Genomic DNA, 13,167 nt, shown 5'->3' on the forward strand with positions numbered 1-13,167 from the left:
TTGTTGTCTAGTGTATATATTGTGTATACTACTTACCTCCAGAAGGAGTACTGTCTTTACTTGTGTACGAGTACTGTGTAACTATAAGTGGTATTGAGGAGCTTTGCATGTCTCCTAGTTCAGCCTAAACTACTCTGCTGTAGCTATAGCTACCTCTATCAGCCTAAGCTGCTAGAACACTACTGCATTTCACTAATAAGAGATAGCTGGACCTGATGTAAGGTGTAAGTACCCAAGGTACCCACTACAAACCAGGCCAGCCTCCTACAGCTACCAAACCTGATACGTCTCACAAGCCTACCACTGCCACCAAATATTCTCTTACTTTCTTTACTCCTGTGCTGCAATGCCAATGAGAACTTTGACAAATGCCCTAAGCCCCTTATTTATTTTCCTCTCCCATTGTCCTGCTGCTGCCCTTTGAACCTAAGGTGGTTGCCTATATTTGGTCTCAATTCTGCTACACGGTAATACAATTATTTTCCTACTTCCAGTTTCATATTCTTTATTAATACAACTTACAAAAATAAATAGGAATTCTCTGGCAAGAATGGGGAACAACATCCTCAATGATGCTGTTATTTCAGAAGGCAGAAAAGCAGCTTCCAATATATGCAGACCATCATCTTACAGTTGCATCAAACCATGCATGTTCATGGACCTAATAGTACTTCGGAGACAAGCCACATTGTTTTGTAGTAATTATGACAATGTTAATAGGAACTGTCTCTTAGCTCTAACATTCAGTACAGAATGTTGGTTGCACTGGTTCATCTCAGAGGGAATCGGACAATAGGTAAAGGTCCTTCTGCTCAACATTTTGACTCCATGGTTAAAACCTCTTCACTGCTCTTAACCAACTCCAGTTCTCTGCCATATGCATTTACAGAGTGATAAAGTTATAGTAGGCACCCGATTAAGATCACTTGATGGGCTCATGTGATTTGACTTGGATATTTTTAGGCCTCTGTTCTAGATGGCAGGCTTGCGCTGTCTTGAACCGAGGCATGATGCATCTACATCTGGGACTTCAGCCCACCCACAGGCTCGTCACTTGCTGGCACCATCGTCGGTCCATTTTTTGTTCTCCCCATTTATCAAGGGCATGCATACGTCATGCCTCTTGCGGTGTTTAGCCCTCCCGAGCGCACAGCCCAACTACTGCTAAACATACGCAGTGGGCATTTTCTTGCTTTGTTTGGGGACTACTTATTTTGTTTACAAATGGATGACGGTCCTGCCACAGGGTAGGAGCGCAAGCAGTGCTCTACAAATCTTTACATTAGCTGTTGACTGGGCACCACGTTTTGTATTATTCAAGGGGCTGCCTGTGCCTCGCAAACTGAATATTCAAGTTTCATTTGTTTATGTGGCTGCCCTGGTCACCGTAAATTGATTATCGCCGCCCCAGCATCTTTTTTTGTCTGGGGATCAATGTATTAATTGTTTAAGCAGCTTCCCCATTTTTTGTGAGCACTAAAGGCCAGGCACCTAGAAGTTAATAAGCTCACTGCGCTCATTAAATCAAAATACTCTTATCAGCTATTTTATAGTTGACCTGAGTACCCTAAGCATAGGTAAATCTTTTGCATGTTAGAGACTGCATTCTAACTTTGTATAAATTAGCAGAGCTTTTAATATGAGAAGACGGGCAAATGTTTAGTCATTTAATGGGCGTTTGTTTCAATGATGTTACAACACACTGAGTCAGCAGGGTGGATCAGTGAATAGAAAACGATGTTGAAACAACAAAGACCACTCGTCCTTCTACGGTCGGTAAACTGAGTATAATTAAATTATAATGAAATTATAATCTTGCGTGCTGTGCTAAGACAGCAGAGGTGCTGTTTTAAAGTTCTGTATAAAAAACATTTTATTTATGTTAGGGTGTCCTTTGCTGAAGCAGATATGCTAATTAGAAGACTATTAGTGATGTATATGTGTTTAATCAATGAAAAGCTCAGAGATTTTAATCTTAGAGAAAATAATGTGCACATCTGAAAATATGCCCAAGGGCATGTCAGCCACTTATACAAGATTGTACTAATATAACTGAAATTGTGTGATTTAATGAAAATATATAAGAATAATGTAGTAATATGTCATATTGAAATGTATAATCTATGTTTTATGTTGATTTGTAGAGTTAACTTAGCCGTGAATAAGGCCTATCCTTTTTTTCCAGGCCTCACAAGAAAGGCTGAATCACTAATGTGCTGTAGAGAAGCAAATGCATGACTTGACCATGAACTACCTGATGTTAAAGTTGCTTAGCTAGAATTTTCTGCAATGTACCGGCAGACAGGAAATGATGAAGACAATTTGATACAATTATGTGTAGAGTACGCTAAATGTACTTTCCCAGGACTTGAACAATGGAGCACTGACTGAAGAGAAACATGCAACATTTTCGACACCTGAAGAGCCGGATGATGAGGACATCCTATAGTGGACCAATCCCCGTCTTGTGAAACGACTAATATTAAAATTTATAGATTTGGTAAACAAATATTATAGTTTAAAGTCATATCTATTGACTGACTGACCAATTGGGAATTAAGGGGATGGACTGGGAGACCCTAATAAGAAGTCATGACAAGGGGCTAAGAATTCAGAGTTTAGGAGATGCAAGGGGAGATTTGATGACGTCAGAAGACGCTGTTCGAGATTCTGTGGTTGGGCTATGCATCAGGCTCTCAAGAGTATGAGCCCAACCATCAATAGACCTGAAGACGAAGACTGACTTTGTTGCTGATCCATTCTGCAGATAGGTAGCTATGAAAATGTGAATTACTAACTTGTGCCTTTTCTTCTAGGTACCAACTGTACTGTTTTATAGATTTTCACTTAGAAAGATGTTTTCCAAATTCATGTTTTCCTAAATTGTTTACATAAAGCCCCACATGCTAATGCTAATCTTGGTCACCTGGGCTTCCTAGGGGTGACGTTGACAGATGACAAATGACTGAATCTTTTATTGGCTTAGGTAGGAGTATTCTAGCATATGTTTCTTCAAGCTTTGATTAGATTGTTATTGATGTTTCCTTAATAAACTGATACTGAGCTGACTGAATAAAGTTTGATCTAACTCGATGATTTAGTCTTGTAACCAATAGGGAAATAAATTTGTTTAACTCTTTACCGAGTTGTAGTTATTCATGAATAGATGGTTTTAGATGTCATCAATTTAATATTAATGGTTGGTAATGCTGATTATTGATGTCAGTAATCACTACATGATTAGGACATTCCATGTAATCCAACGGTTCATCGATTATACGCATCCCCTTGTAAGTTTACTTACTAAGGACAATTCGCGCTAGCACCTTCTTCAGTGCTACATACCATGACACATAAGCCTCTTAAGCTAGAAAATGAAGAAGGCCGAATGCCCGGCACAGCTGAATTTGAAAGATGCACCTGATGCATTTATTACTGGCGGCCTAGCTAAAAAGGTGCTTTGCAGTTTGCATCTATTCTAGGCCTGATAGCAGTTCATACGTGAGATGTATTCGGCCTTGCTATGCTTGACTTGTTTTACCCCTTCCCGTTTCTGGTGTAACTTGTCATGAAACTCTTAATTCTACTGGAAAAGAAAGTTTTGTAAGCAACCACCCAGACCATGACGTGACGGGACATGACCGAAAACAAAAAATAATGCAAACAACCAAAAAGAGAACTAAGGAAAATGCTTTTGACAACACAAAACAATTATATCTTTTAATCCGTTACTGTGAAAAACTTTAATTCTGGGACAAAATGACAGCGGTATGGGAGAATAGAAATGGCAGGAGCGTATCAAAATGGATCGAGTGAGGAGCGTAAAGGAGAGGCAAAAGGAGAAGTGAGCCAGCAGAGTGGAGAAGAATCATTAAAACATGGGAAAAGTAAAAGCCAATCAAGGGAGAGAAGAACTGAAAGGTAGAGGAGAGAGGATAAGAATGCAAGGGGTGTAGATGGAGGGAGGGAGGGGGAAGAGATTAGGAGAAGAAGTGATGAAAGACAGTGGAGAGAAGGACAGAAATTGTTGAAGATAAAGCTGGAAAGCAAAAATGAAGAAGAGGGAGCCAGGGTATTGGTAGTGGATGTAGCGTAATGGTCACAGCTGCCAATTTTGGAACTTAAGAACCAGGTTTGAGTCTCTTGTTGGCTCAGCACCCTGTGATTCTGGGCAAATCATGTAATCTCCCAGTGCCTAAAGAAAAATGAACGTGTCCAAGTGTAATGAACTCATGGCAAGTAAAGCACTCCAGTATACCAATCGGCAGAGTTTGCACAATATAAACCTGCAAAAATAATAGTATGACAAAGGAAATGATGGAGAAGAGGGTGTTTTCGCTTTTATCACCAGGGAAGGGAACATAATGTGGGGGACAAAACCATGATAAGACTGTATGAGGCTGAGGATGTGTATGGTACAGAAGGGTACAGCTCGGTCTTGGAAATACACCTTGAGATCTGGCCAGTCTCTAACTGTTTTTTCAACATTGAACTGGTACAGCCAGCTCTTAAATTTCACAACTTACTTGACTGGAGGGGGGTGTCTAGAATGGTGAGGAAGCTGGACACTGAGGGAGAAGGTACTCATCTCTGAGGGTGGACGCACTGCTCAGAGTAATCCTATTGGGGTTGTTCTCTTCTGTCTGAGCTGTCACGGGTTCCACAGCTTGACATTGGCAGACAAAGGATGATGTTGGATTCGAGTCCCATGGTGATGCATTTTTAACTCTTAATATCTAGCTTTACTGTGTGCATGCATAAATATGTAGTCACTGCATATGTATGTATATTTATTGTTGATTCATTGCATTTTCTTTGATTATTATTATTCCACTGATGCAGTGATTATTTTAAGAGTTGCACGTGTGTTGCTGCATTCATATCAAGTGCTCACATTATTCTCTTTATATATATGAAACCTGGGAATTCCCTTAATAAATTAATTGCTCAGACTAACAGTGCTGTATTCCTTGCATTCTTTATCTTCTTTCTCTCTCAGTCTGAAGCAAAGCAGAACAATGCATTTGGAGTGAATTTCTGTAGCTTTTACAGATTCAAAGCAAGTCTCTACCCACAATACACAAGGCATCATGAACCAAGCTGTATGCAATCCCCAAAGACATTGCTTGCACAAGAGCTCCTCAATGGCAGCCAAAAGAGGAAGACCCTGGTTCCTTGAGTGTGAATAGAAGCCCCCAGACACAAAAGGTGCATGGGTTCTTTGAATCATGGCCCGTTTTAATTCAGGATCTTTGGGTGGGAGGCACAGATGAGAGAACTATTTGGTGACTAACAAACTCAGGCACCCAAGGTGGAGAAATGTAAAGGCCTGAATATCAAGTGAGGAGACCTGTTGCTGAGCTGCAGTGGAATAATGCTGTGTCTAGTGGTGTGTCTAGTCTTGGCCAGTGCTACTGACCTCACAAGCTTAGAAAGCTTACATTTTCAGCGATTTCTCCCTAAATTAATCTTGATACTAAGCAATGTTTCATGAAAGGTCACTATACACAAATGCGGGCCACCACTTCTTTCGGTGCCCATGCCGAATTTTTGTTCCCAACCCGACCCTGGCTAACAGGACCAAAGCAAGCAGCTAAAGTTAAGTAAATAAAAAAATAAAAAACTGCTAAATATTTTGTGTGTGTGAGAGAGAGAGAAAAACAGTAGCAGGGGAGTGACAGTAGGAATAGAATAAAAGACAGAATAAATGTGAGAATCAGTGAGTAATGAGTGGAAATACGTGAGACTAAATTAGAATTACAGTGAATGTGAGTGAGCGATAAGAGTGAGATGAAGTGAGCAAGAGTAAATGAGGGTGAAAAAGTTTGAGTGTGACTGAGAATTAGTGAGTGAATGTAAGAGAGCATGAGTGATATTTGAGAACCAGGCCATCCATGTGAATGAGAGTGACAGAGTGACTAAGAATAAGTGATAGTGTAATTGTGCGAGAATGAACATGAAAATTAGTGAGACTGCTGAAAAATGAGGAAGTGAGAGCAATAGTGAGCATGAGTGACAGTGAGTAAGGCGTGTAAGGCTGTGTCAGTAAGTGTGAGGGAGTAGAAGTAAGGAAGTGTAAGAAAACATAAGTACAAGTGAGAATATGAGTGAGTGAATGTAAGAAAGCATGACTGACAGTGTTACTCTTGTGAGACTCCTGGCAGTGACATATTAAAGGTAATTCTTGGCTTATGGAGGCACCCATGGCAAAATTATATAACAGAGATAATTCTTCGCTAACGAGGCACATGGGCAAATAGTTGGCACTGACACAATAGATTCTTGGGAAAAATGTGGCAAAATGCTGGAGTTGGCATACTGGACATAATTCTTGGCATAAGCGGAACCGATGGCAAAATGCTAGCAGAGGTAATTCATGGTATAAGGGGTACCATAGACAAAATGCAGGCTTGGACACTCTAAAGGCAATTCCTGGCATCTGGGACACCTGTAACAAAAGGCTAAGACTGTCATGTTGAACTTATTTACGGAAATATGGGGCACCCACGGCAAAATGGTGGGGCTGCCGTACACTCTTGAGGTAATTCTTGGCCTTTGGGACACTTGTAACAAAGTGCTAGCATTGACTTGCTGGAGAAAACTGAAATTAAGGAGGACAACTATGGCATACGAGGAGACTGGGCTCGCAACCATGCCCAAATGTTGGTTTTGACAGACGAGAGGTCATTTTTGACATATGGGTCACACATGGAATATGGATGCAGTCAAAAGCAACATTCTGGCAATGGCAAATTATTGTATGTCATTATTAGCTAAAGGAGCTAGCGAAAGCACACACGAGGCGTCCGTGACAAAATGCTAGCCCCGGTACAGTTGGATGTAATTATTGACACCCAGTGGACATTCTTAAAAATGGGGTCAAATCATGAGGAGTGTCTAGCCTCACCGACATGGTAAACCATGAAAGTATCTCATCATTTAATGCATGCCAGTGGCTTTGGAGTAAACTGGTGTGAACATTGTGCTTTTAAATAGAATATTTGATGCCATTTTTTTTTTTTTTTAAATTCTCGGGAGGGAGAACTTTCCCACAAGATGTTGAGCTTGCTCACTTTGTTTGCTCACTGGGACCTGGGGCAAGTATATTATATTATACCCCACCATCTTCAGAAATCACCAGCCGATATTTCTATTGCATACAGAAATATTAAGGGCTAGGTAGTGGGGCTAGATGAATAAAGAGGTTATTCTTCATATGGTTTATGCTATACCTAATTATTAGTTGTTTGGATTTTCCAGGTGTGGAAGAACCTGGCTCTTTTTTGACTGGTAAATCTGGCCTGTGAAAAAATAACAAGCATTTGCAATGCAATAGGTCTCGCATATTTCGACCAAGTTAAAAGTAATCTTTTGACAACAGTGGCCACGAGCAAAAACAAAAAAAAACAAAAAAAAGAGAGTGGGAACTGAGAAAAGACAACTTAGATAAATAAAATAAAGTTAGCTTTAAAAAATAAAACTTTGCAATTGTGTTTGTCCCGCTGGGCACGTTTTTGCCAATCACAAGCATACTGTTTGCAGGGCATTGGAAGTTGTATCAAAATAGTACCTTTTTCAACTCAGAAGCAGCAGACGGGCACTAATTAAGTTAAAATCAATTAGTGCTAGATCCCTGCTCCACACAGAGGAGCAGAAATGATACCAGACATGCCTTGACGAATTACGAGGCTGTATAGAAGAGTGCCACACAAACCAACAGATGGTGAGTGACAGGCGGGCTTCTGAGCCCTTTCTGAAACACAACAGTGTCCCGCACGTGAGGCGCATGCGCATACACTTGCAGACTCGACCCTAAGCAGCAGGCAAGTTTCGCTCCCATTTCTTTTCCTAACAGTGAAGCATACAATGCTTTCCCCTGCTAGAAAAAATTCCTCTCCCTAGATCCCCTTCCCTCATCACCCTACACACAGAGTCCACAGCATGCTTTTGCCACCTGTTCAGAGGAGGTGGTAGATTTGTGTGAGAAATCCCACTGCATTGGAAACTCAGTCTGGTTTTCTGACCGGAAAACACTGTCCTACACAGTAATTCCCCATTCAATGGGGTTCACACTCGTAATTGCATGGTATTCGGTGGATTTACTGCACTATAAATGTACAGGGCAGTAAAACCGCCCAAGTATCATGCAACTCGTATTTGGGGCCTAAGAAAGCGTTTTAGTAAATAATAGCAGGCCTTTCTCAGTGTTTTTTTAAGTACCTATTTAATGCTCATAACCATACAAATTTGACACACCTTCAAAAACAAAATGCAAAGGTAGTACATAAATCTGAATATAAAAAAAGCACACAATCCGTAAATCTAATGCACACAGTACTTACACCCCTCTGCAGACACGTATCGATCCTATTCCTTTCAAATCACACTCTTTGCTGAACCATGTAGTGACAGAATATACGTGCTCAGTTAGCGTCTTCCACCACCCACTAAAGTTGGGTTTTTCATATATTACTATCTGAAAGACAAAGGCTCTCTTTGAAATTTACGCTGGCAATATATATTATATATATATATATATATATATGAACAATGAAGTAATATGCATTCTCAATCCAAAACTTAAGAAAATGTTTCAAATTAAACATCCTGCTAGTCATATATTGCAGTCATCTATTTACCCCCCAGTCGACTGTCTTTTGCGTGAGACACAACGGCATGCTTGTTACCAATTTACCAAAAAAACTGGCTGGTAATAAAGAAAACATGAGGCCAAATCACAACTTGCATGCATCTGTCTTAGGCAGGCTTTGGCGCTTGACTATTAAAGGAATATGGCTAAAACAAGTATGATAAACTAAGATCCATGGTCTCGATTCGTGTGGCCCAGCTAAAAGAAAAAATCAGAAGTTAATTTGACAACCTGAACATATATGTGACTTTTTGAGAATTCAAATACTTTTTTGAAACACCCTACCCTGCACCTCATGAACTTTGGAGATGTTCCTATCCCATGCCCACTCAGGAAAGAAAATACTCAAAACTTTTGGGAGTAACTTTACAAATGTTTTTGAAATATGAATGGTCATGGACAGCATTTATGAACATCCAAAAACCCGTATATCTGTATGCCAGAAATTTTGTATATGCCAACATTCCACCCCCAGTCCCATAATACTCTTCCTTCCAAAGCATCAGCGAATTAAATATATATATATATATATATATATATATATATATATATATATATATATATATATATATATATGTTTATTGAGTTTAATACAGAGATATGCATCATAACAAACCAATTGCACCTTCAAAAGGCAAGTTTTTAATTTCTGCAAATTATTGACCAACCTGCATTCAAAAGCTCAGAGCTGGACTGTGTGTCCCAGGATAAAGGTATATGGTACATATCACACCTTCATCTTTCCTCTCTCCCCAAACCGGTCTGTTCTCCTTTGGCCTATTTCTTCCAGCCTACCACCAGTCCCCCATTAAGTCACACCTTTTAAAGTTGTCAATAGGACCTATATCTTGCCAAATTTACGTGGACATCCCCTTGCTTGATATACTAGCTTTTCAGCTCTCATGCACCAGTCCATCTCGTATTAGAAGCCCAAATTTAATGACTATGCAAAATCCAACATGCACTGCAAGATGCAATGCATACTTTACAACTTTAAAGTTTCACTGTGAATTAAGATATGGTATTTAAAAATCACACAATACTTTTTGCACCTACGTTATGCTTAAGTGAGTAAAAAGCAACTATAAATTTACAAAATATCATGCATACAGTTCAAGAAATCGGAGTCAAATGGCTGAATATCCATACACTTTTTATTGTATAAGCAACACGTACAGAATTATACCTGAAACCCTAAAAGCCAGTTTTGTGAGATGCATCATTTGTATGGAGACATCATGAATTTTAATTAAAATTGATTATAACTCAGGATGACTTTCCTAAAGAACTTTACCAAATTAACGAAGCTAATGGAACTTTGTAAAGTGTTAAAAAATGTTGAGGGTGCAAGCTTTCTGCCATACTTTAATGCGGCCACCATCTCTCTCATTCCAAAGCCTTGGAAAGATCCAGTAAAGTCAAGGTCAGGATTAAGATCCTGGTAGAGGTTGGCACTAACAGGCTTTACTTATTGTTTATCCAGAATTAATTTGAAGGAGGTGGACAGTTCATGAGCGACATTATATATGTATCATGGTCTTGCTGCAGCGCTGTTTCTACTTGGGTCAAATCTGATCCTCCATGAACAGAAGGTTAGGTTATAAATTTGGCATTTCAGAAAAAAAGATCCTACTACGTGATGGTTAAGTCTTGTAGTCATCAAGATTCATGCACTTCAGACATGGAAATTAGCAGTGGTGATAAAAGGAGGAATGGGTTAAAGGCTTTATGGCCGTTATAACAAACGAACATATGATCTATAAAGTGAATGACTAGCTTTTCAACAACCGGTCTTCAGGGTAGCTCCTTATCTTCTGCTTTTGTCATGTTGATTATGTGCTCTGGCTGCTGTGATCTTGCTTGATCTCTTCTGATCAATGCTGTGTATTTTTCTCTACCCATTTGATCCCCCTTCTTTCCCTCCTTATTCATTTAATTATATTTTTCTCAGATATTTGGATCTTCTGTGTCATTCAATCAATTCTCTAACGTTGTCATCTCAACTTTTACTTCAAGCTTATCATTTTCTATCACAACGCTATTACACATTGTCTATATACTACATTTTTTCCTGTTTCCCCATCATATACATCTCCCCACCTTCTTTGTGTGTTCCTCAGTTGCTACACTGTTAATCTTTAAACTATCAACAAAGATTTTTTTTCTTAACCACACAACATTTACGTTTCAATTTTAAACATTGAGAAAAAAATATAACAGTGTGGTATGCAGTTAAAACTGATTTTTTGGTAATGGGGTGGCAGAGACAGTGGTAGATCAAGATGGCCGCCTTCATAAAGAGCCCCTGAAGGGCTCCCGCTCTTTTCCCTGGCTGCACGCTCCACAAGCTCTCCACCTGCCCCAGTCTGTTCTGAGCTATAGGGGCAGATGGCTTCTGTAGGTGTTGGTTGCACAGCTGGATGGAGGGGAGAATCATAGCTTTTCCCCGTGCCTGGCCGGTCAGCTGGCCTGCTGTGATACACAGCTATGCAAACTGATCCTGTACTGATAATGGCATTACCAGGCCCATTGTTCCCTTTGATTTGCAAGGGTTTTAGGGGGGTTGCAGTGCATGGTGCATTAGAGTCCTTAGAGTACTGGCCAGTGAAGTGGGGAAGAAACCTCTTCGATGGTCATGGCATAAGCATACCTGTGATGGTCTCAGTGTTGGAGCTGTGTGCTGGGTACTGATTGAGGCAGGGAGATATGTTGCTGTGTAGGCTAGTGCAGAAGGGCCCCACTGCCACTGAGCGCCCTTACTTGTGACTTAGAGCTGAGAGAGTGCACCACCCTATAACTTATCCCAAAGAGAAAGTGTCTTGGGCCTTGGAAAGCAGGATTACCAATCCATAGACTGTCAGAAAAGAACAGAGTGGTGCAAAACTGAACAGGCATGGTGATTGCTGGACTTGACCTTTCCTGCAGGGTCATCCCCAAACTTTTTGCCTTCATCCTTCTGTTTTCTGAACCCGTTTTTGTTGGCCTTTATAACTCTGTGCCCTTTACCACTGCAAACAGTGCCAGAAAGTGTGTGCTCTTTCCTCTAAACATGGTGAAATTGGCTTATACCCAATTGGCATATTTAATTACCTTATAAGTTGCTAGTAAAGTGGTACTACATGTGTCAGGGCCTGTAAATTAAATGCTACTAGAGCGCTTGCAGCACTTATTATGCCACCCACTGAACCAGCCTGTTAAACATGTCTCCGGCCTGCCACTGCAGCCTCTTTGTGCATTTTTAAACTGCGATTTCAACCTGGCAACATAAATCTTTTGCCAGGCCCAAACCTTCCTTTTTAATGCACATGAGGCACCCCTAGGGTAGGCCCTAAACAGCCTACAGGACAGGGTGCAATGTATAACAAAGAAGGACATGTAATGTTTTACATGACCTGACAGTGAACAATTCTTAAAGTGTTTTTCAATTGTGCAAGGCTTGCTTGTAACATTGGATAACATAGGAGTTACCTTATCACATTTTATAAGCAGTAACTTCCAAATGGGAACAAGTAAACAGTTCATTTTTTATGTCTTTGGAATTGTAATGAAAAATCCTCTTTTAGGAGAAATATGATTTTTGGCTACAATTTTGAAAATGCCTCTTTTAGAGAGTTGGCATTTTCCTGCCTCAGCCATTTAGTGCCTGCAGCCTGTCTCTTAGTTACCTGTGTGTAGTTGGTACTTCGACTTTGTGTATTCCTCTTAGACAGCCACACACAATAGAGAGCTTAGGTGTGCCTTGATAGGCCATCACTGGCAGGATGGGAGGACGGACTTAGGTACACAGGCGCACTTACACCTCAATAGGCTGTGTCCTGCCTCCATACAAAGGATCACATACCTCCTGTAGTTGGTCTGGAGCCAGCATAGGGGAGGAAGGTAACCTGTGCACTTCAAAGGTAAACGTCTAGAAGCTTCTCCCACTTCAAAGAAGGCACCTAGTATAAATATTGGACCTCCCACACCAACACTTCAGTACAGATCTGGACCTTTAGAGACTCTGCCAGGGAGAAGGACTGTTGTGCTGCTAAAAGGACTGCCATTTTGTGGGACTGGTGGACTACTGCCTTGCTGGTCTGCTGTCTTGCCAGACTGCTGCCCTCCTGTCTGAGTCAGAGGGACCTACACCTGAACCCATGACTCCCAAAGTGGTTCCAAGGGCTGGTCTGCTGGCCTCCTGTTCAGAGCCACAAAAAAATAAGTCTCTCCTCATCTCAACCAGCATCCAGTTCTAGCTGGAGCAAGCCCCTGTCTCCCAGGTGGTGACCCCTCAGGTCCTGGAACCTTGGTGTGGTCTCAGTGGTGTTGATTTCAAGTATTTAGGACCTTGGCGTCCACGAACAGACCCATTGGTGCCAAAACCTTGTAGCTTGCCCAACTCACCAAAGCAATGTTCCGTCCTGACCCTTTGAGCTACAGCACTGACCACCATCACCAAGCTCTGGCCTACTGCCCGCAAGGACAACAGGAACTTTGTACTTAAGTGACGGCCGTCTGCACCGCCATGCCTGCTCTTC

The 13,167-nt window shown here is 40.9% G+C and overlaps 1 protein-coding gene across 2 annotated transcripts in view; it reads right to left on the reverse strand.

The window, feature by feature from the left end:
• Window positions 1-13,167, reverse strand: part of CRYBG3 (crystallin beta-gamma domain containing 3) — a 1,300,096-nt gene that overhangs the window by 697,271 nt on the left and 589,658 nt on the right. For both annotated transcript variants that reach the window (XM_069204785.1, XM_069204786.1), the window contains one exon: window positions 8,343-8,476. In XM_069204785.1, the coding sequence (XP_069060886.1) occupies window positions 8,343-8,476 (134 nt within the window). The remainder of the gene's footprint in view (window positions 1-8,342; window positions 8,477-13,167) is intronic.

Source organism: Pleurodeles waltl, chromosome 8 (genome assembly GCF_031143425.1).
Source record: "Pleurodeles waltl isolate 20211129_DDA chromosome 8, aPleWal1.hap1.20221129, whole genome shotgun sequence".
NCBI lineage: Eukaryota > Metazoa > Chordata > Amphibia > Caudata > Salamandridae > Pleurodeles > Pleurodeles waltl.